Source organism: Xenopus laevis, chromosome 2L (genome assembly GCF_017654675.1).
Source record: "Xenopus laevis strain J_2021 chromosome 2L, Xenopus_laevis_v10.1, whole genome shotgun sequence".
NCBI lineage: Eukaryota > Metazoa > Chordata > Amphibia > Anura > Pipidae > Xenopus > Xenopus laevis.
The window spans coordinates 6,833,920-6,858,149 of NC_054373.1; the positions used below are offsets into that span (position 1 = coordinate 6,833,920).

At 41.9% G+C, this 24,230-nt stretch overlaps 1 protein-coding gene across 4 annotated transcripts in view; it reads left to right on the forward strand.

Annotated features, from left to right (window-relative positions):
• The window catches only part of LOC108707828 (immunoglobulin-like domain-containing receptor 2), a 157,202-nt gene that overhangs the window by 60,264 nt on the left and 72,708 nt on the right, over positions 1-24,230 (forward strand). For all 4 annotated transcript variants that reach the window (XM_018245849.2, XM_041581429.1, XM_018245848.2 and 1 more), the window contains exons 2-3: positions 11,987-12,304; positions 20,801-20,920. In XM_018245849.2, coding sequence (XP_018101338.2) covers positions 11,987-12,304; positions 20,801-20,920 — 438 coding nt within the window. The remainder of the gene's footprint in view (positions 1-11,986; positions 12,305-20,800; positions 20,921-24,230) is intronic.

Below are 24,230 nucleotides of genomic sequence, written 5' to 3' on the forward strand. Positions count from 1 at the left end.
CTAATAGTCTAGCTGTGTTGGGGAGTGGGACTGGTGTGCTGCTCCTCCTAGTAGTTCACCACCACCAGCACCAACCAGAGTCAAAATTGTTACAAAGTATCTTATTTGCACCTGTTAGCTGTTCTGAGCTCTCTGCCAAAAGCTAATTAAGTTAGAAACTGTTTTTTTTTCTGGCTGTTCAGTTCAGAGAAAAGAGGGACTAGTGTGCTGCTCCTCCTAGTAGTTCACCACTACCAGCACCAACCAGAGTCAAAATTGTTACAAAGTATCTTATTTGCACCTGTTAGCTGTTCTGAGCTCTCTGCCAAAAGCTAATTAAGTTAGAAACTGTTTTTTTTCTGGCTGTTCAGTTCAGAGAAAAGAGGGACTGGTGTGCTGCTCCTCCTAGTAGTTCACCACCACCAGCACCAACCAGAGTCAAAATTGTTACAAAGTATCTTATTTGCACCTGTTAGCTGTTCTGAGCTCTCTGCCAAAAGCTAATTAAGTTAGAAACTGTTTTTTTTCTGGCTGTTCAGTGCATAGAAAAGAGGGACTTTCCAGTACAAAAGAGGGACAGGGGGTTGAGTGGTCAAAAGAGGGACAGTTGGGAGGTATGCAAGTGCCACCTAGCTGTGTGAGCTTTTTCACATTCTGTCTAAATAACAATAATAATTCCGTGTCCGTAAACATCACCTGAGTGATGTTTTTACAGCAGCAATAATATATTCCGTATCCACTACTGTATACGTTGCCCTTGCAGGCATTGTTTGCCCAGTCTTTAACCAAGTGCCACCTAGCTGTGTGAGCTTTTTCACATTCCGTGTCCAGAAACATCACCTGAGTGACGTAGTGTGATTTCTGCCCTTTACAGCACAAAACGCAGCGCTGTGTCAACAATGTATTTTTCAGATACATTTTTGCCCTTGATCCCCCTCTGGCATGCCACTGTCCAGGTCCAGGCACCCTTTAAACAACTTTAAAATCATTTTTCTGGCCAGAAATGTCTTTTCTAGCTTTTAAAATTCGCCTTCCCATTGAAGTCTATGGGGTTCGCGACGTTCGCGAACCGTTCACATTTTTGACGCAAGTTCGCGAATATGTTCGCGAACATTTTTTCCTCGTTCGCTACATCCCTACTGGGCACACCTTACCCTGGGGATTCACACAGATGGGTAGACTCATCCAGAGCTGGAGCAGGCATCCACAGCAATGAATCCATTTCATGAAGCACATGCAGCTTGCTCGATCCTCCAGACATAGTTCCCAGCACTGTCTATAGCACAAGCACACTGTTGTTGAATCCTTAGCTGAACTGTAGCTCCCAGCACTGTATATAGCGCGTGCATTTCACATTCCGTTGGGAAAATCCGGAGCTATAGACCCTCCTGATCGAGCTCCCAGGCATGGGGTCGCCTACCCCAGCCTCAGAGGCCTCCTCCCTCTACATAGTGGCAGCTAAAATCACTATTCCTTACTGAAGTACCACCAGCAGAAATACTCCAGCAGTAATGGCTGTCAGCACATGGCCAGCGTCGGACTGGACTGGAAAACCCGGTGGGCCCCGGGCTCTTGTGGGCCCCGCCGGCCCAGATCCGTTTCTTAATGCTGGAGAGTAAAAAAAAAGAAATTTTGTGTATGCGCTGAAACGAGGCTACGCGTGCGCACGCACAGACCCAGCACCGTGCGCATACTCAGAAATGTGGCATGCCCGGAGCAGCAGGGGGGGCGGAGCAGCAGGGGGGACCCGTCACTCGGAGCAGCAGGGGGGCCCGGAGGATGGCCCTGGGGCAGTAGCCCCGGTCCGACCCTGCACATGGCAAATCTCTTTTTATAGGGTGTAGCAGCGACACCTAGTGACTTCTTTTGGGATCGGCCATGTCTGCACCTTAGGAAACCCTGTAGTTAGTCCCAAACAGGGTTTCTGCACCATGAGGCTCCGACCGGAGGGGAATTAACCCTCCGGGTCCCTACAATACTAAAAGTTAATTTAAAGGTGAACCACCCCTTTAATACTTACAGCACATGTTCCACAGGCTGGTTTGATGGGCACACCGGGGTGGGAAATGTATTTTTATTACTTGGCGGGGTACTGTATATACTCGAGTATAAGCCGAGTTTTTCAGCATCCAAAATGTGCTAACTCGGCTTATACTCGAGTCAGCGGGCAGTAGCTGAGATTGCAGTCACTTTTAATCATTCCTATACCAACAGTTCGCTTGGTGAGAGACTGCAATATCCCACAGCTCCCTCTGTTGGTTATATGAAAGAATAACAGTGCGCCCTCTGTTGGTTATATGAAAGAATAACAGTGACTGCAATATCACACAGCGCCATCTGTTGGTTAAATGAAAGAATAACAGTGACTGCAATATCACACAGCGCCCTCTGTTGGTTATATGAAAGATTAACAGTGATGGCAATATCACACAGCGCCCTCTGCACATGGTAGTGGGACAGTGGGACAATGCACACAGTAATCCGTTTGGCAATTCTCTGTCACCATCAACTTTGCAAAGAAGTCCGGGGGGGTGGTTTTGGCGGAATGTGCGCTGGTGGGAGACAGGGCTGTAGTTGTGTCTAGGCTTATACTCGAGTCAATGCGTTTTCCCAGTTTTCGTAGGTAAAATTAGGTACCTCGGCTTATACTCAGATAAAGGCAAAGCTCCGGGCAGGATCCAAGGCATTGCCAGGGCCTTTTTATATATAGGCACCCCAAGGGCCCGTGACTGGGATGGCAGCTTTTGGAGGGTGGCCTATATATATATATATATATATATATATATATATATATATATATGTATGTGTGTGCCTATAAATACATACCTCCCAGGTTTCCCGTTTGCTGCTGCGGGACAGTCCCGATTTGGACAGCTCAGCCCGCAGTCCCGGGTTTCTTACTGAAATGTCCCGACTATGGGGCAAATTCACAAAGCGCTGAAGCGCCGAACGCTAGCGTTACTTCGCTTGCGTTTGGCATTTTCGTTACTGCGCAAATTCACTAACGAACCCTGGAGTAGATTCGCTAGTGTTACTTCGCACCCTTACGCCTGGCGAATTATCGCTACGGACGTAACTACGCAAATTCACTAACTTGCGCAGTGTACTGAACGCTACCTTTTACGCTAGACTTCCTTCTCCACCTCAGACCAGGCGAAGCGCAATAGAGTAGATAGGGATTGCTTCAAAAAAAGTCAAAAATTTCCCAAAAAATGCTGGCGTGTTTTCTACATTATGGGTGATAGGCTGAAAAAGATCGCAAATTTTTTTGGGGCTCCCCTCCTTCCCCCCTACATTTCCTGACTCATGGCAACTTACCTAGACAGTGGGCACATGTGTAGGGCAAAATAAAAATGTTATTTGATGTTTTGAAGGTTTTCTAGGCATTTGTAGTGCTGATACGTATTCCTCCATTGAAATTTGAATTTGGCGCCGTATGCAAATTAACCATCGCTAGCGTAACTTCGCTTCGCTTAGCGAATCAACGCTTCGCTAGCATAACTTCGCTTCGCTTAGCGAATCAACGCTAGCGCAACTTCGCAACCTTACGCTACCCCTGAGCGCAACTTCGGATTTTAGTGAATTTGCGAAGCGCTGGCGAAAATATGCCTGGCGAAGTGCGGCGAAGTGCGGCGAAGTTACGCCTGGCGCAGCTACGAATCTTAGTGAATTTGCCCCATTGTCTTTGATCCAGTCCGTCTGATATACTATAATATATAACTGATAATGTATTAGAGGCAGATGTGAGTTGTTTCATACTGTAACCGAGAGCATTTATCTTGATTGCTAATTGAAGGGAGAGGTGCAGGGAGTGAAATAAAGGATTGTGTTTATCTTTCCAAGGGCTTTACCCTTTCCCAAGGTTTTTCTCTCAGCAGGCGCTCAGTGTTCTCTGTGTGTGTTATACATGTAGGTCACACTTCCCCCAGTCCATTTCCCATTTGGAAAAAACACGCTGTAGTTGCTAAAATTATGATTTTCTTTACAGAGATCGATAGACATCACTCAGGGTACTTAATATAACCGCTCTGTTATGTGTTAGGAGTTATGAGAAAGCAGCACCTATACTGGCTGTGTCTGACTATTACCTGCCCTCTTGAGAGTAAATACAGGTATGGGACCTGTTATCCAGAATGCTCGGGACCTGGGGTTTTCCGGTTAACAGATCTTTCTGTAATATGCATCTTCATACCATAAGTCTACTAGAAAATAATGTAAATATGAAATAAAACCAATGGCCATCCCGTAATTCGGAGCTTGCTGGATAACAGGTTTCCAGATAATGGATCCCATACCTGTATTATACCCAAGAGTAGAGACAGATGTAACTTTCATAAAAGCACAAAAAAAGTATTATTTATTATAATAATCTAATGTCTGTTGAATGAACCTTGCCCCCAAACCCATCACATATCCACACGATTGTCATTGCACCCATCCTGCCCCTTTATATAAAAGTAACTCCCCACAGCCGGTTGCATCAGTAGTGTCACCAGACTTGCAACCAGTGAATCTGAATGGCATTTTGAGTGTGAGCTCCACAGGTGACTCAACCTAGAGTCCTGCGTGGGTCCATTTTTTGGAACCCGTACCCAACCCGGACCCGTGATCCGCTGACCATCAAGAATCAGGAAGTGCAGTCTTATAAATGGGAAGTGACATCATTGGAAGTAGGCGGGATCCGAAAAAAAGGAGTAAAACACGAAGTGCTGTCAATGTAAACCGGAAGTGACATCATCGGAAATAGGCGGGATTAGAAAAGAAGGAGTAAAACGGGAAGTGCTGTCAATGTAAACCAGAAGTGACATCAATGGAAGTAGGCGGGATTAGAAAAAAGGAGTAAACGGGAAGTGCTGTCACTGTAAACCGGAAGTGACATCATCGGAAGTAGGCGGGGTCCGAAAAAAAGGAGTAAAACAGGAAGTGCTGTCAATGTAAACCGGAAGTGACATCATCGGAAGTAGACGTGATTAGAAAAAAGGAGTAAAAATCGCTATTGAGAAGACCTGTGACCCGCAGAACCAGCAACCCGTGTCTATACCCGCACCCGGAACATCTACCCGCAACCCGCAGGTTTTTGCAGGTAACCCGAAGGCACACGGCCCACTGCAGGACTCTAACCAACCCCCACTCTGAAAACACTTGGCATCCGATTCATGTGAAACTAGGAATGTAGCGCATGTCTTGATGCAACAGATGCAACTGGGAACATGGCAGCAATTGCACCATAATTATTGCATAATAAAACATAATTACATCCAAAATCACACTTTGGGGCCGATTCACTAACTTCGAGTGAAGGATTCGAAGTAAAAAAACTTCGAATTTCGAAGTGTTTTTCGGGCTACTTCGACCATCGAATGGGCTACTTCAACCTTCGACTTCGAATCGAAGGATTCGAACTAAAAAACGTTTGACTATTCGACCATTCTATAGTCTAAGTACTGTCTCTTTAAGAAAAAATTCGACCCCCCTAGTTCGCCATCTAAAAGCTACCGAACTCAATGTTAGTCTATAGGGAAGGTCCCCATAGGCTTTCCTAAGTTTTTTTGATCGAAGGATATTCCTTCGATCGTTGGATTTAAATCCTTTGAATCGTTCGATTCGAAGGATTTAATTGTTCGAACGAAGGAATAATCCTTCGACCGTTAGATCGAACTATTTGCGCTAAAATCCTTCGACTTCGATATTTGAAGTTGAAGGATTTTAATTCCCAGTCGAATATCGAGGGTTAATTAACCCTCGATATTCGACCCTTGGTGAATCGGCCCCTTTGTGTTCATAATTGACCCTTTTGATCTCTGTGGGTCGCTGATAATCGCAATGTTCTTTGTCAGTTGTTTTTCCGACAACCTGACGTTTTTATTGATTTATTTTATTATTGAAACAGTCATTAAAGACCTTATAGACCTTTTTCTGGGTTATTTGTTCCTGAGAGCGCAGGCAACACAGAGTATATGGGAGGAGCTTGAATTTAGACCCTTCCACACTGACTCCACAGAGTTGCATATACTTAAAGGGTATGTAAACCCAACCCAAAATAAAATTGCAATATATATCCAATGTAAATTCATTCCACATTTTCACTGGTTTTCAAGTTATTTGTAAATGTGATTTCTATGGTGAAGCAGTGTCTGTCTGTCTGTTTCTGTTCTCTGTCCTGGTGGTTTGGACTTTGAAAACACGACAGGAGAAGCTGATTAGCAGACCTGGAGGTAGACTTGGGTTGGGCACCCAAACATTACCCACAAAAAAGCAGGTAACTTGCACTTTGCCCGTCAGACTTGTGGATGAGGGTGTTGGTGCCAGTCAGTGGGTCTGTGGGTTACAGGTCAGATCATGAGTCTCCTCATAAGCAAGTTTTACTTCTTTAAACGTTTTTTCCCCCATGTTTTTTTTTTTTGGCCTGCCACTGATTATGATACCACTTTCTGTTTGCACCAACAGTATTTCCAGTTTAATTGTAGTCATTGGGTAGTGGTTGGCTTGCGAGTAAGGCAGTTGAAAGTTATGTTGGGTAGCGGGTCTCAGTGTCGGGCTGGGGTGCCAGGGGCTCACCTTCCAAATTATTTCACCTCCTCTCCTCACTCAACCTCTTTATTCTCCTAGTCTCTTTTCTCTACATACTATTCTCTATTCTTCCATTATTTAGCCTCTTTGTTCCCATAAAGAAATAGGGAATGGCCATGAAATAGGCCAAATGGTTAGACACAAGAGACCCACTGACACCTGGGCCCACCTGAGATTTCCTGGTATCCCGGTGGGCCAGTCCAATAGTGGAGGGTCCAACAGGTAAAACGCGTATTTCAGGTCCAAATGCAGGTTGCTGGTCTGGGTCAGATCCAGGTTTTAAAAATTGGACATGTGCAGGCCTCCAACTGGAGAACTGACTTCTTCTATAGTACCAGTAGCACAGAAAGGGACACACAGGTAATGCTTTCAATATTTTTAGGAATATATACTGGACACTTGCAGTTTCCCCTTTAAAGGTCATTTTACCTGGTCATGTGCTTTCAGAAAGAGCCAGCACTTTAGGATGGAACTGCTTTCTGGCAGGCTGTTGTTTATCCTACTCAATGTAACTGAATGTGTCTCAGTGGGACTTGGATTTTACTATTGAGTGTTGTTCTTAGATCTACCAGGCAGCTGTTATCTTGTGTTAGGGAGCTGCTATCTGGTTACCTTCCCATTGTTCTTTTGTTTGGCTGCTGGGGGGGAAAAGGGAGGGGGTGATATCACTCCAACTTGCAGTACAGCAGTAAAGAGTGACTGAAGTTTGTCAAAGCACAAGTCACATGACTGGGGGCAGCTGGGAAACTGACAATATGTCTAGCCCCATGTCAGATTTCTGTTTGCTCTTTGGAAAAATGTATTTCAGTGCAGAATTCTGCTGGAGCAGCACTATTAAATGATGTATTTTGAAAAAAAATTCCCATGACACTATCCCTTTAAGCTGCGCTGTTGATGTAATGCATTCGCAGCAGTAGCGCTCTCTATTGGTAGAACATTTTTGTGAATACACATTGGACACAATGGAAGATTATACTGTCTCTATACCCTTTGTTTATACCTCCCACTACATTTTTCTCGTCGTTGTTCCTAAAGGACAAGCGTAACTGGATTTAAGAAATGAAAGCGAGTGCGTTTCTAATAAGCCATTAAATTATCTTGAATAAAAAAGTCTTTGGGCTTTTAAGGCAATTAAGTTGTTATGCCGCTTCCCGCGAAAGGGAACGATGCCAGTTTATCTTCGAAGGTCGGCGTTGGCTTTCAGAACTTCGCCTTTTTTCCCCTTTTGCCCCTTTTGCAACAATCACTGTGACACGGCCGTGCGCATATTCCTTTTATTGGAGCACAAAGGGAATAAAAGCTTCCTCTGTGCCGCAGTCCAGAAATGATGACTGGAATTAACTGCAATGTCAATTGGGAGGGGAGACATTTATTCTCAGGTCACGGGGAACCTGGTAAAGAGGGACGGGCTGAATATTAAGCAACCTCTTGGCACGGAGATCCGCAAACCTTTCTGGCATGAAGAAAAGCTAAAATGTATCTTAAAGGGCACCTATCACAGCCAAAATCAAACACATATTAACAATCTGACCAGTACAAGCTAAACACGTTTAATCAAACTACATATATAGTTTTTTGAAAAAACTGCAGGTTTTAAAAAAAATCCCTTACTTTGTCAAATGGGTTCTTTCACTGAGGGAGGCCATATTGAGACTCTAACAGAGACTCTAATGTGCAAATTTCAGGAGCATGCTCAGATTGTAACACTGCTTTGAGTATTCTACCCAGAATGCCTTGTTTTAGTAAACTCCTCCACTAGAAGTATCCACTAGAAGTGCTGCCACCTGCTAACTTCCAGCAGGTGGCAGCACTACTTGAACAGCAGCTAACACACAGGTTTGGCTGATTTGAAAATAGATTAGATGGGTTGATAAGCAAACAAGGAATTTGAACTGAGCATGTGCGAGATTTCAGAGCTGCAGTTGGCTGGGAAGATATAGGTAGGAGGAGCCAGTGAAATCCAATATGGCTGCCTCAGCTAGAACTGCAGGGGAGATAGGGGAGATCTTGCAGAAGGAATAGTGAGCTGATCATTTACATTATACAAACAATTCTAACTGTTTTAAAAATCGGATTTCTTGAACTTTCACATAGTGTATTTACTTAGTAAATGATTTTGGTCATGATTGGTGCCCTTTAAGACAATTTGCTCTCATAAGGCTTAGATATTTATCCGGAAACCCGTTATCCAGAAAGTTCCAAATTACGGAAATGCCGTCTCCCATAGACTCCATTTTATCCAAATAATCCAAATGTTTAAAAATGATTTCTTTTTTCTGTGTAATAATAAAACAGTCGATTGTACTTGATCCCAACTAAGATATAATTAATCCTTATTGGAGGCAAAACCAACCTATTGGCTTTATTTAATGCCAGCAAGAGGCAGTTCCAGGAGGTCAGTCGCACGAAGAAGAGAAGATTTGTCGCTGGGAAACTAAATCTCCCTGAATCTGAGCGTGTGTCTCTGCCCTTAAACGCCAGTGCATTTTTTAAAGTTTTTGGCATTGAATAAAAATCCTTTGATCGATGGCTAAAAATCGTTCGAATCGTTCGAAAGAGGTAAAATAATTCTCAATAACATAATATGCTCTTGAGTAATAGCCCAGAGACCCCCTTTCCTCCCAACCTACTCCTACATAAAGCCGACTTGCTGGAGCCATTTGTAGACTGGGAAGTGGCCCGGTGTAATGGGGTGTAATGGGGGGTAGACTGGGCGTAGGGTTGTCACCTGTCCAGTTTTGACCCGGAAAGTCCGGTTCTTTGAAGGACTGTCCAGGTCAAAACTGCCTGTCTGGTTTACCAAATTAGGAACACCGGACAGGATCCTCTATGATTGACACGGTGATCAGCCAATATCCTATTGCCACATCATAGCCCTGCCCCTGATGTCACAGCCCCATCCATGTTGCATCATGGTCCTGCCCTCTGCCTGCATTTAGATGGGCCAAAAGGTGGCAACCCTAAATGGGCATGTGATGACTTAAAGGAGAAGGAAAGTTTAAAAGTAAGTAAGCTTTATCAGAAAGGTCTATATAAATACACCAGTAAACCCTCAAAGTAATGCTGCTCTGAGTCCTCTGTCAAAAGAAACAGCACATTTCTTTCCTTCTATTGTGTACTCATGGGCTTCTGTATCAGACTTCCTGTTTTCAGCTGAAACCTCCAGGGCTAGGGCTTGAGCATGCTCAGTTTACTTCTCCCATCTCTGCTGTAACCTGAGCCCAGAGCTATGAGAGCAGGTAGAGACTCCGGTAGGAAGTGATGTCACACCAAGCTAATATGGCAGCTGCTATCCTAAACAAACAGGTTACTCAGGTATGGTGAAACATTCTACAGAATAAATATAGTGTTATAGCTTGCACTATTGCAGCTAATCTATTGGTAATAAAATGCCTCCATATCTTTCCTTCTCTAATGGAAAAATATTGGGAGGTTCAGTATGAATAACTGCGCCCACTAAGGTGGATGAGAGGCAGGAATAGGGGGTGCAGCAGGGTAGCACCTATATTTTGCTGGCTTGGAACCTGCCAAGGAAATGCAATTTAGGGGTCTGTGACTATGAGGACTGTGAGTTCACCTCCCCCCACACTAATTGATTGACTTCCTAAACCCTAAGACTCCCAGAATGCTCAGCAGGAGGTTAACAGCGTCTGTTCAATCAAGCTGTTTCCTTGCCAGGGAACATTACAGAGGGGCCCCGGTGTGACAGAAACTGTTAGAGAAATCGTCTCATTGGGAAACATGTTGGTAGTTCCCGTCCCTCCAGCACAGACATTATATTCACTCAGTGATCACCGCAGGGTCACCCCTCACTGCCTATTAATGACTTGCTATTTGTGTCTCTAATGAAACAGATGGTTATGCTAATAAATATCTTACACTGTTAATAGGGACACCGGTATTACACCATTTACATTTCCCCTTTAATTCAGCCCTTAACAGAAGATTACATAGGGCCTGGTGATTATTTGTTACTTTAAAAAACAGTTTAAAGTATATAAGGAAATGTTACAAGTACAGGTGTGGGACCTGTTATCCAGAATGCTCGGGACCTGGGGTTTTCTGGATAATTGATCTTTCTGTAAATTGGATTAAAGCTATTAGAAAATCATATAAACATTAAATAAACCCAATAGGCTGGTTTTGCTTCCAATAAGGATTAATTATATCTTAGTTGGGATCAAGTAAAAGCTACTGTTTTATTATTACACAGAAAAAGGAAATCATTTTTAAAAATTTGGATTTTTTGGATAAAAAGGAGTCTATGGGAAGCGGTCTTTCTGTAATTTTGAGCTTTCTGGATAAGAGGTTTCCAAATAGCAGATCCCATACCTGTACTGTGAATTGTGTTTGCTGTGTTTCTAATGGCCTTCTCTTAGAGGCAGATTTATCAAGGGTCAAGTTGTGTTTTCCCAAAAAAAGTTGTTGATGTTTTAGAGGGTAGTTTTTTTTAGCCCCGAAGCTGCAAATAGCTTGTATCCAAAAATACTCCAGGTCATGTTAAAGTCAATGGTCCCTTGAACCATTTGAAAGTGTTTGTAGCCTTCATGATGTTCCGGGTTTTTTTGGTGGTTTTTGCTTGAAAACTCGATAAATTCGAGCACTCTCAGTTTTTTTTTCACCGATAACGCAATCACTTAGCGTTTTCTAGTTTTGTTCCGAATTGCACTGGTTTGATCTTTTTTTACATTCAGGTTTTTTCATAAATAAGAAAACATTCCAGTTGTGAGTTTATTCAAGCTATAAAAAACTTCACAAACTTGTCCGTTGATAAATAACCCCCTTAAGGTCGCCAAACGAGCGGATCTTAACCCCATATGCCCACTAAAGGCAGGGCGATATCAGGTTGATCCAAACGTTCGGCCTTGGGCGCGATGGGTTGCAGGACCGCATCAACTAGCCACTGTGGTCCTGGATCGAAGAAAACAATCAAACTTGCCCGATTGATATCTGGCCGATTTTTGCTCTGATATCAGTCGGGGGGGACCCATTGGAAGCCCCCACACACAGACAGATATTGGTCTAAAGGACTGATATTGATGACAGCTTTAATCTGCATGGCCACCTTAAGTCTTCAGCCATTCTGTTTGGGGCAGTAGCTTCTCCCATTTTTGGGTTTATGACACACTAGAATGATCCAAGAAAAGAAATTTGTTTCCATATAGGTGATAAAATACAATGTAAACATGACTAAAAACATAATGACTTTAAAACTGAACACTACCCTCACCATCCACTGATTCAGGCCACTGTAGGGCAGTCAATCCCAAAGTTGGGAACTTCAGCTGTAGGCCATGGAGCAAGAAATATGAGAAACACCTAAACATACATGAAATACATAAGATTAAGAAGAAGGAACATGGGTGTTAATGAGTGTCATTGTGACGTCACTGTGCATGTATTAACACGTATTGTCTATGTGTTTGGCCGTCCATAGCTATGACCTACGGGATCAAGGTGACGATGCCTGAACACAAGAAGGTGGTGATGCTCTTCCAGTCAGTGTTATTACGTTGCCAGTATGCGACATCTTCTACTCAGCCCGTCATGATCCAGTGGAGATACAAATCCTTCTGTCTGGATCGTATGGAGGAAGCTCTGGGCATTGGTAAAATCCCGGGCAAGGGAGCGACGGGCAATCAGTACCTGGACTGTGCAGATGGCAGCAGAACCGTTCGGACTGTGGCCTCCAAGCAGGGATCTACGGTGACATTGGGGGACTTCTACAAAGGAAGAGATATCACCATTGTGAAAGGTAATTAGTCTTGTGTGTTGCACATATTATTATTATTATTAATATTATTATTAACATGTATTTTTTTTACATATTGTTCAGCGCTTTCAAATAAATGCGTTTATACAAAGAAATCACATGAATTACATACCCATACCTCCCAACTGTCCAGTTTTTCATGGGACAGTCCCGATTTTGACATCTCAACCCACAGTCCCGGATTGTTACTGCAATGTCCCGACTTTCTCTTTGATCTCCTGCACTGAACAGCCAGAAAAAGATACAAAGTTTCTAAAACCTAATTGGCTTTTGGCAGAGAGTCCAAGAACACATGACAGCAGTGATGTGTGGGCTGAGCTCGCACTCTTCCTCGCTGGTGGTGGACGGGTTGAGCTCTTCTCCTGCTCATCCCGGCCGCCACCGTCAAATGCCGGCTTCTGTGTTCGTCTTTTATAGACGCTGCATGTGCTCGCCTCACCTCTTTTGTGATGTCATCAGCGGGGCGGGTCTATAAAAGCAACCCGGAAGTCACATGCAGGCTGGCGCAGGCTAAGGGAGGGCGGGTTAGGGTTGGGTGCGGGTCGGGGAAATCCCGACCCTCACAGCACTACATGACAGTTGCACATAGATACATTTGTAACATTTAAGATGAAGAAATTGTAACAATTTAAGATAAGCAGGTCTCTTGGGTAAACTGTGACTTGCATCTTAAAGGGCAATTCACCTTCTTTAGCAAAACTGTAATAACACATAAAAAACACAGAAATGTGTTCAAACTTTCAATTCAAATTTTGTTAAAATGAACATGGTTATTAGGAAGTGTGACCAGAAAATCTTTTTCTCTGTCTTTCTATTTCCAAAATGTTGAGAGGTATGCATACATAGAACATACAGAGTTACATACATTACAACCAGTACTGGTACAAAAGGTACAATAGCTTTTTATAACTTGCGTATGGGGAGGTTACTTTTTTAGCGCTGATGTCTGTGTGGTCTTTGGGGGGATGGAGTGGGGCTTGGTTGGTGTGGGTGGGATCTGGGATGGGGCTTGGGCGCTAGTGTGGGTGGGGCCCAGGGGGGCCCTGTGCAAAAGAGCTTACAATCTAAAGGGGAAGGGAATACGATGCAATGTGTGGGAGTGGGTGAGAACAGAAATCAGCAGGTGAGAGATGTAGCATATGGTATTACATTTGGTTGCTAAACAGAGTGAGGGTAGGCTTCTCTAAATAAGTGAGTATAATAGATCTTTTGAAAGCAGAAAGGTTGGGAAAAAGTGGGACAGACTGTGGTAGAGAGTTCCAGAGGAGAGGTGCAGCCCTTGCAAAGTTTTGAATGTGAGCATGTGAGGAGGTAATGAGAGAAGAGTTGAGGAGCAGGTCAGTAGAGGAGCATAGTAAGTGGTTGGGTGAGAATATAGAGATGAGTTCAAAGATGTAGGGAGGGGCAGAGTTATGAAGTGCTTTGAATGTCAGGGTCATTAATTAGAATTTTATTTACTCAAATAGATTCATTGACAAAACTGCCGTCATTGGAGAGCTCAGGATGCATCCAAACTGGGTTCTACCATTACTGGGGCCCAAATGCAGTATTTAGTACTTATTATTATTAATATTAATAAATAATGGGGCATAATAGATCCCAAGAGGTGGATCTACTGATGCTAATTATCCAGTTAATGGCAGCGAAGTATTTCTGCCAACGGTTCTTCCAACAGAATTTCCCCCTTTTCTTAATTATATACAGGAACAGCCCCCTCCCCCAAGCTTTTACTATTTCTGGACCGGCATCAGCAAAAAATTCCAATTTAAAATATCCGATTTTCGAGCTATTTTTTGTGTTCTTCAATTAGGGAATAGTCCAAATTTGATTCGAATTTGAAAAAAATTCTAATGTCGAAATTTATCATGTTCTGTCTCTTTAAAAATTCGACTTCGTCCATTCACCATCGAAAACCTGCCAAATTGCTGTTTTAGCCTATGGGGGAACTCCTAAAAGCAATTTGGTGTCATTTAGTAGACTTTGAAAAATCAATGTTTTTTTTTTAAATACTTTAAATTAAATATGATGTTACTTTGATTCGAACGATTCCAATTTAGAACGAAAACGGCCTATTCACCCGGAAAAAAAAACATCGATTTTTTTTAATAAATTTAGTTTGGTCTTTTTTCATTCGAATTTCAACGTTTTTTTAATTTTAAATTCGACCCTTGATAAATCTGTCCCCTATTGTTCTCAATGGGTAGCTGTATAAGGGTATTCAGTAGCATTTTATTTTACTTGGTAGTCATTTATTAACACAGGTGCTGAAGATCTGTTTTCAGTAACCCATAGCAACCAAGCAAATATCAGCATCCAGTATAATAATGGCAATAAAAGCAGAAAGGTTGCTAGGGGTTACCTTAAGACGGCTATTAAGCACCTCTCTGTAAAAACTGAGCCTCAACCGTATCCATGACATTATGAAATTGACAGTATGTTACAAATACAGCCGAACCTGATGAAGTTCTGTTCATGGTGCCCCCACCCTCCAGTCCATGTCCCGGTCATTTTTTATTATAGAGCAATGTCTCCTGCAATAGAAATATATTCGTTTATTGAGGTTTATTGTCAGTACGTCTTTAAAGGAGAACTAAACCCTAAAAATGAATGTGGCTAAAAATGTCCTATTTTATATAGTGAACTTATTGCACGAGGCTAAAGTTTGAGCTTGTCAATAGCAGCAATGATTCAGGACTTCAAACTTGTCACAGGGGGTCACCATCTTGGAAAGTGTCTGTGACACTCACATGCTCAGTGGGCTCTGATTGGCTGTTGAGAAGCTAAGCTTAGGGCTCGTCACTAATTATCCAGCAGAAAATGAGCTTCCCTGGCTGTAATATAAGCTGATGCTACAGGTTTGCTGATTATTCAATTCTGATGCTAATTGCACTGGTTTCTGTGCTGCCATGTAGTAATTATGTGTATTAATTACTAATCAGCCTTATATTGTGACATTTCTATTCTATGTGTACTGTATATTGTGAGTGGCTCCCTAAGCTCAGTAAGTGACAGCAGCACAGAGCATGTGCAGTGAATCAGCAGAAAAGAAGATGGGGAGCTACTGGGGCATCTTTGGAGACACAGATCTTTACTGCTAAAGGGCTGTGGTTGCCTTGGGCTGGTACAGAAGCACAAAACATCATGTACAACATTTCTAGCTACTTCTTTAGTTAGGCTTTAGTTCTCCTTTAAGCATTTTGCTCCTTATTCCATAAAATCCCTCCTACCCAACATATGTCAAGCTCCCACTCTCTCCAAATTAAAAACCAAGTTAGTGGAACTCCTCCTAGATGTACAGTAGCACTTCAGTGCAATAATGTATAAATACTAATGTTTGCATTGTCATTGTGTAACAGCATATTTTTTAAAGGCACAAAGACCCAAAAGGTTACACTGCAGCAGAAGCAAATACCTGTATGTGTATGTCTACTCTCTACTGTCAGCTCTAGTGAACTTTCATTAACGGAGCTTCCATATTGCATAATGATGCTTTGAATGCACTGATCTCCAGATTTCAGGTCTTGTGTAGAAACCATTAACTTTCCTTTTTTGAAGAGTGTGATTTGGCCTTGAAATATATGTTAATTAGTCCTAATATGTTTAACTCAATACAAGTTTTATGAGCTGAAGTTATTATAAGGTTTATATTGAAAACATATCACCGGCCCTATAACACTCCAGGTTGCCTCAGCCTCTACATGTCTCTGCTTGAACCCTTCAACTTCATATAGACAAGAGGAGCAACCTGATTGGTAAAATGAGAGTAGATGGCAATGTTATCTGTAAAGAAGATGTACAACAGAGATAGGGATACTGACTTTTTTCCAGAAAGGTTGCACATCTTAATTGGGGTAGAGGTAGGGCAGGAACCGGAGACAGAGCTCTAATTGAAGGGGCACAACGAGGCAGACCATTGACTAGAGGGCCTAAACGTGGCCTTTTACGTAGAGATCCGCTCGTTTGGCGATTTCTCCAAACGAGCGAATCTCTCCCTGAAATGCCCACATTGAGGTGGCCGATATAGGGCTGATCCGATCGTGGGCCCTAGGACTCAATGATCGGATCATAATTCAGGCAATACGGGCGGTCAGATTGCGTGACCGCATCAACGAACAACGGAATTTTTAACCCTGTCAGATCAACATTTGGCCAACTTTTGGCCAGATATCGTTCAGGGAAGCCCGTTGGAGGGCCCAACACCCAGGCCAATAAACTGCCCCGTGTGTGGCCAGCTTAAATCACTGCACTTCTCTAGGACACTCAATCTGATTTGGAGGGGGTACTATAGGGTGACTAAAAAATATATAAAATGCAGTGTGTGGCATCTGTTATCCGGAAACCCGTTATCCAGAAAGCTCTAAACTTCGGAAAAACCATCTCCCATAGACTTCATTCTATTGAAATAATCCACATTTTTAAAAGTGACCTTGTTTTTTGGTTGTAATAATAATGAAACAGTACCTTATACTTGATCCAAAACAATTGGGTTTATATAATGTTTCAGTGATTTTCTAGTAGACTTAAAGTTATGAACATCCAAATTACGGAAAGATCCATAATACGGAAAGCCCCAGGTCCCAAACATTCTAGATAACATTCCCATACCTGTATGTATATTATGTACATTGGAAATGTGCTTGGATTACTAAATACTTGCTGGATACACAACGGTTACTTTCATAGCTGATCTGTCTTTATCTCTCTTGCTCCTCTCTCACCACATTTCCCTGCTTTTCACTTTCGTTTGTTCCAATTTGTTCAATTTGTTACATTTGTTCCTCCATGTCCCATTGGTCTTCAATTTAGACGGGTGTCAGTGGCTTTTACATCTCCTGCCCCTGCACTAAATCGAATGTATAATATATTTATATTACGCAGGTTGGAGTAATTGGGTCTATTGGCTTGTGTTGGGCTGCACAGAGACGCACAAAGGTTCTGTGTCTGATCCAGTGTTAAATAAAAGCACTCAGTATTCTCAGCTAGGAAGTGTATGATGGGACATGAACACTGGGGTTATGGAGTTTAGCACTTGCCCAGTATTAGCCTGCGGTTCAACACAATTATTTCCATGAATGAAGCCTTGTTTATTATAGATTATATTCTTCATTGATATTTATTGGGCATTATTGAAGACAGAGGGCCCTGCACAGTCTAATGGAATTGGGAAACAGCAGGGGAAATGCAAAGTGCTGAGTAGCATTAGGTGCATCTAATAGATTTCACATGGAATTTCATGGATCAAGGTGTCCAAGTGAGCTCCTGCCTTCTTATTTCCATGCAAAAATATTGAAAAATGAAAGATTAAAAACAAATTGTAATATTTTGCAGTAGCCAGCGCTATATAAAGTATTTTCCTATAAACAGAAAAACCCCAACAAGTCCCTATAGTCATATTAATTCCTTTACATACAGGAATGGGATCCGTTATCTGGAAAACCGTTGTCCAGAAAACTCCACATTACATAAAGGCCATAGACTCCATTTTTATCAAATAATTATAATTTTAGGGATGCACCGAATCCAGGATTCGGTTCGGGATTTGGCCAGGATTCTGCCTTTTTCAACAGGATTCGGATTCAGCCGAATCCTTCTGCCCGGCCGAACCGAATCCTAATTTGCATATGCAAATTAGGTGCGGGGAGGGAAACTGCGTGACTTTTTGTCAGAAAACAAGGAAGTAAAAAATCTTTTCCCCTTCCCATCCCTAATTTGGATTCGGTTTGGTATTCAGCCGAATCTTTCACAAAGGATTCAGGGGTTCGGCCGAATCCAAAAAAGTGGATTCGGTGCATGCCTATATAATTTTAAGGGAGACATTTTCTATAAAAAATAAGAACGTTCCAGTGCTTTATACTCATTTAGATTTAGAAGAATTGTGCTTAAAAAAGTAGTGTTTCAGGCTGATTTATTGAATATTTCTGCAAAAACTCTAATAATCCCTCCCTTCTCTTCCACTTGCTGCTCCCTGAATTCCCAGGCTGTGCACTCAGCTCACTGCACTGTAGGACAGGAACCAATCAGCAGCTAGCAGGACCTGATAGGGAACTGAAGCCTGTCTGTGCTTGTGTGACTGCAGGGCTGTGATTGGCTGTCCCCCTCCTACTGTGCTTCTGGCAGGAACCATAAGGACACACCCACCCCTCATTTGAAACACAGACAGGGACCAGAGAATATCTATAGGGAGCTCCAATAAAGGGGCTATTTTTAAAAATAAAATAAGATAAATAGGATTAAAGCAACACCATATATTACTCATAATCGCCTACAAAATTAGGGTTTTTTTCATTTATCCTATATGTCTCCTTTAAAAAAAATTCTATACTTAAGGTATAAAAATCCAAATTACGTAAAGACCCCTTATTCGGAAAACCCCAGGTTCCAAGCATTCTGGATAACAAGTCCCCCATGTACATGGTCTCGAATCTTATTTTGTTTTTGTGATTATCTAAATAAAGTCCCTTAGAGAAGATGATTGGGAGGTTGGGGGGAGGCAGGTATTGCACGAAGACTTGCTACACTGTTATAAATACATAAAAAGATTTTCAGAATAATAATAGACTATTTATTATACCTTTTATGGAGTAACCTTGGACCATTATGTCTCATAATGTAAAGCTTAAAGGGGTCGTTCAAGGTAACTTTTATTATGTAATAGAATGGCCAATTCTAAGCAACGTATCAATTGGTTTTCATTATTTATTTTATAGTTTTATAGTTACTTGCCTTTTTCTTCTGACTCTTTCCAGCTTCCAAATGGGGGTCGCTGACCCCTTCTAAAAAACAAATGCTCTGTAAGGCTACAAATGTATTGTTATTGTTACTTTTTATTCCTCATCTTTCTATTCAGACCTCTCCTATTCATATTCCAGTCTCTGATTCAAAACAATGCATGGTTGCTAGGGGAATTTGGAACCTAGTTACCAGAATGGTTAAGATGTAAATTGAAGAGCGGCTGAATAAAAAGCTAAATAACTCAAAAACCTTCAATAATAACAAATGAAAACAAATTACAAATTGTCTCAGAATGCCACCCTCTACATCATGCTAACAGTTATCTCAAAGGTGAACAACCTCTTTAAGTAAAGCCCAAGTAACCTAAGTAACCCAAGCATTCTGGATAACAGGTCCCATATCTGTACTACATTGCTGAGAATATTCCCACTTATCTCCACCTACAGAAATTGAACAACTAACTCTAATATACAGTAACCACCTCCCTCTTAGATGTGAGGTTTTAAAGCTTCTTTATTGTCTAACTAACAAGGTCGGGTCCGTAGTGCTGGGAGCCAATAAAGGGCATTTAATCCTCAATACCAAATTAATGTAAATTATATAGTGAATAAAGTACCCCCTCTTGTAAAATATAAGGATATTATAAGTTACCGAGGAGTTTCATGACCATATAAAAACACGAGGCCGAAGGCCGAGTGTTTTTATACAGGTCATGGAACTCCGAGGTAACTTATAATATCCTCATATTTTACAACTGGGGGTACTTTATTAATTATAATACACAAATTTTAGTGAGTCATGTGACAGAAATTACATCACTACTCACCGTTTATAACTGATGACATCACTACTCACCGTTTATAAGGATATAATTTACAGGATATTCATGGCTTTTGTGTATTATATATATATAATACACAAAAGCCATGAATATCTTGTAAATTATATCCTTATAAACGGTGAGTAGTGATGTCATCAGTTATAAACGGTGAGTTCTGATGTCATTTCTGTCACATGACTCACTGAAACGTGTGTATTATAATAAATAAAGTACCCCCAGTTGTAAAATATGAGGATATTAGAAGTTACCTCGGAGTTCCATGACCTGTATAAAAACACTCGGCCTTCGGCCTCGTGTTTTTATATGGTCATGAAACTCCTCGGTAACTTTTAATATCCTTATATTTTACAAAAGGGGGTACTTTATTCACTATATAATACACAAAAGCCATGAATATCTTGTAAATTATATCCTTATAAACGGTGAGTTCTGATGTCATCAGTTATAAACGGTGAGTTCTGATGTCATTTCTGTCACATGACTCACTGAAATTTGTGTATTATAATAAATAAAGTACCCCCAGTTGCAAAATATGAGGATATTATAAGTTACCTCGGAGTTCCATGACCTGTATAAAAACACTCGGCCTTTGGCCTCGTACTTTTATATGGTCATGAAACTCCTCGGTAACTTCTAATATCCTTATATTTTACAAGAGGGGGTACTTTATTCACTATATATACTTTTATACTTAACCCTGGGCTTTTTGACACAGCAGCTCTGAAAGACTGTAGTCTAAAACCTTGAATATCTGAGAAACAATCTAAAAAAATCAGGAGCACTCTAAGAAGGTTTACATGAATTTATATTTAGCTTTAGATCCCCTCTTAAGATGCATCAGATGTTGGGTGAGCACCCTAATTTGTATTTCTCTCCCTTACACCCTTTTTGTTGTTGGGTTTCAGATGCCGACCTCCAGTTTGGAAATATGCAGTGGGGAGACAGTGGCCTCTATTACTGTCTCGTTGTTACATCCGATGACTTGGAGGGCAAAAATGAGGACCGAGTGGAAGTTCTAGTATTGGGTAAGTATTTCCTACCTAGTTCCTTAAACCTTCCTTAAACCTATAGTAGGTAGGGTGGATGCACTAGGGCTCGTTTCAGCCCACATTCGTTGAAATGTAAACTTGTGCCTATACAGGGTAGTTATGTGCGGGTAGGTAGGTGGGTTGCAGGTAGGTGGCAGGTAGACTCTCTGTCAGTCCCTTTTTAATGTATATGGTTTCCTATCTTGTTTTGTGTTTGTGATTATCTAATTACAATCCCTAAGAGAAGATGATTGGGAGGTTGGGTGGAGGCAGGTATTGCACGAAGGCTTGCTACACAGTTATAAATACATAAAAAGATCTTCAGAATAATAATTGACTATTTATGATACCTTTTACAGCATACAGTATACGGTGCATGCAGGATTGCAATAACTGCGCCCGCATTGCAGAGATGTCGCCTCTCGCCTTGTGAATTTGTTGACCGTCAACCCTGAAATAGAAAATTATATTCTGTATTTTCCATTAGAACCCAGTGCATTGTCACAGACGGCTGCCGTGCGCTTGTTTAGGTGGTATTTAAGATATTGCAGGAGCTTTATTATTTTTTTTCTTTTGGTGTTTTTTTATGAAATGGAATTGGTTCTTATTATAGCTGCATATTTATTTGACGTTTGTATAGCTAGATAAGATTTAGATCAAGGGATATTCCTAGGCTGGATCCGTATATTAGCTGAGGGGCACAGGGCTAGAACAGATGTTGAATATATACGGTATATATATATATATATATTTGTATACGTCTTGATTTTCATTAATATGAACTGTACTGTAAGTTTTTGAATGAACATAACATGTGTATGGTTTGTTAGCTCACCTGTTCTGTTAGTAGAAGGATTAATGAGGGTAAAATGACCACTTTGTATAAATTCTCTATATTCAGGGCATGCCCAGCAATAATAGCAAAATAAATCCCGAGGAACAAATTCCCCATTAGGTTTTTATGAGGCAAAGCTGAGACAAGTAGTAGAGGCACCCAAGGTAATATTTGTGCCAGTTCCTTACCCTCTTCTTCAATTTCTTCCCACACCACCCTGCGGCAAACCCCTGCGCTCGCTCCCCTCAACCCCCTCCAAATGTGCATGAGGGACACACAGCTGCTTCTTACCCCTTCTTCCAGATTTGAGGGTTGGGTTGCCACCGACCAGTATTTCACTAGCCAAGCCAGTACAATTTCAGCCAAGGCCAGGGCTGGTGTTACAAACTTGGTGGTACTTGCTGGCAGGGCCGGCAGTGCTGCTGTTTTGAAAAGAGCCGCCCCCCCCCCCCCCTTGAGAGAGCCGCAGCCTGTGGCCATCCCGAACAGCCAAAATGCCTAAGTGCCGAGAACAGCCAAAGGACCCGAAGCCACGAAAACAGCCGAAATTGAAGTCCTGAAGCTGCCTGCGAAAAGACCCAAAGTCTTTGAAAGCCACGAGTTCAATTCTACTGAACACCAATGTGGGTTTTTTTTTTATCCCCTGGCCACCAATGTATTATTTGAATATTGTATAGGCCCCTGCCACCAATGGTTTTTGTTTTTGTTTTAATTTTTTGGGGCCCCAACTATTTTTTTAACTTGTAAAGGGGGCCCTGCCACCAATGGGGGTTTTTTTATAAAAAATTTTTTGGGGGGCCCCATTTTTTTTAACTTGTAAGGGGGGCCCTGGCGCCAATGTTTTTTTAAAAAATATTTTTTGGGGCCACAATTTTTTTTTAACTTGTAAGGGGGGCCCTTGCGCCAATGTTTTTTTTTAAAAAAATTTGCGGCCCCATTTTTTTTAAAATTGTAAGGGGGGCCCTGGCACAAATGTTTTGTATTTTGAAAAAAATGTTGGGGCCCCAATTTTTTTTAACATGTAAGGGGGGGCCTTGGCACCAATGTTTTTTTTAAAAAAAAATTTGGGGCCCCAATTTTTTTTAACTTGTAAGGGGGGCCCTAGCACCAATGTTTTTTTTTATATAAATTTTGGGGCCCCAATTTTGTTTAACATGTAAGGGGGGCCCTGGCACCAATGTTTTTTTTTAAAAAAAATTTGCAGCCCCAACTTTTTTAACTTGTAAGGGGGGCCCTGGCACCAATGTTTTTTTTTTAACTTAAAAGGGGCCCTGACCATCAATAGCTTTTTATAACTTGTGTATTGGGAGGTTACTTTTTTAGCGCTGATCTGTGTGGTCTTTGGGCGGGATGGAGTGGGGCTTGGGTGGAGTGGGATCTGGGATGGGGCTTGGGCGCTAGTGTGGGCAGGCCCCGAAAATTTTGTTGTATGGGGCCCCGTGATTTCTAATGGCGGCCCTGCTTGCTGGTAACTTTTAGTTCCTAGTTGTTTGCCCCCATGTCCTGCCTACACATTGCACCAAACCCCTAGCTTCCCCCACCCCTGCATGGAATTTCATAAAGGCTACAGAAGGCTAAGCCTCCCCAAACCTGCCTAATAAAACAATGAGGAGAAAAGAAAAATGTTTACAAACTGTTTATTCTGACTGCGCCTGCATTACAAATGGGTAACTCGAATAATCCACAACACGGCTTGCGATCACATTCAAAACTGCAGCTTCCGATTTACCGTAGTTTTTCCCTTCAAGTTCTAACTGGATGAAGAAATTTTAGCTCTCCTCTAGCCTAGCCAATCCCCTACTGGCAGGACCGGGATTTACACGTTGAAGGTAGAAGGCTGAAGTTCCTGCTGTCTGTCTATTGCATTCGATCTGTGCACCAGGGCCGCCATTAGAAATCACGGGGCCCCATACAGCAACATTTTATGGCCCCCTGGGCCCCGCCCACACTAGCGCCCAAGCCCCACCCCAGATCCCGCCCACTCCACATCACAGTTAAAAGACCACACAGACATCAGCGCAAAAAAAGTAACCCCCCCCCACACAAGTTATAAAAGGCTATTGATGGTCAGGGCCCCCTTATAAGTTAAAAATAAAAAACATTGGCGCCAGGGCCCCCCATACAAGTTAAAAAAAATTGGGCCCCAAAGAATATTTTTTTTTAAAAAAAACATTGGTGCCAGGGCCCCCCTTACAAGTTAAAAAAATTGGGTCCCCAAAAAATATTTTTAAAAAAACATTGGCGCCAGGGCCCCCCTTACAAGTTAAAAAAAATTGGGCCCCAAAGAATATTTTTTTTTAAAAAAAAACATTGGTGCCAGGGCCCCCCTTACAAGTTAAAAAAATTGGGTCCCCAAAAAATATTTTTTAAAAAAACATTGGCGCCAGGGCCCCCCTTACAAGTTAAAAAAATTGGGGCCCCAAAGAATATTTTATTAAAAAAACCTTGGTGCCAGGGCCCCCCTTACAAGTT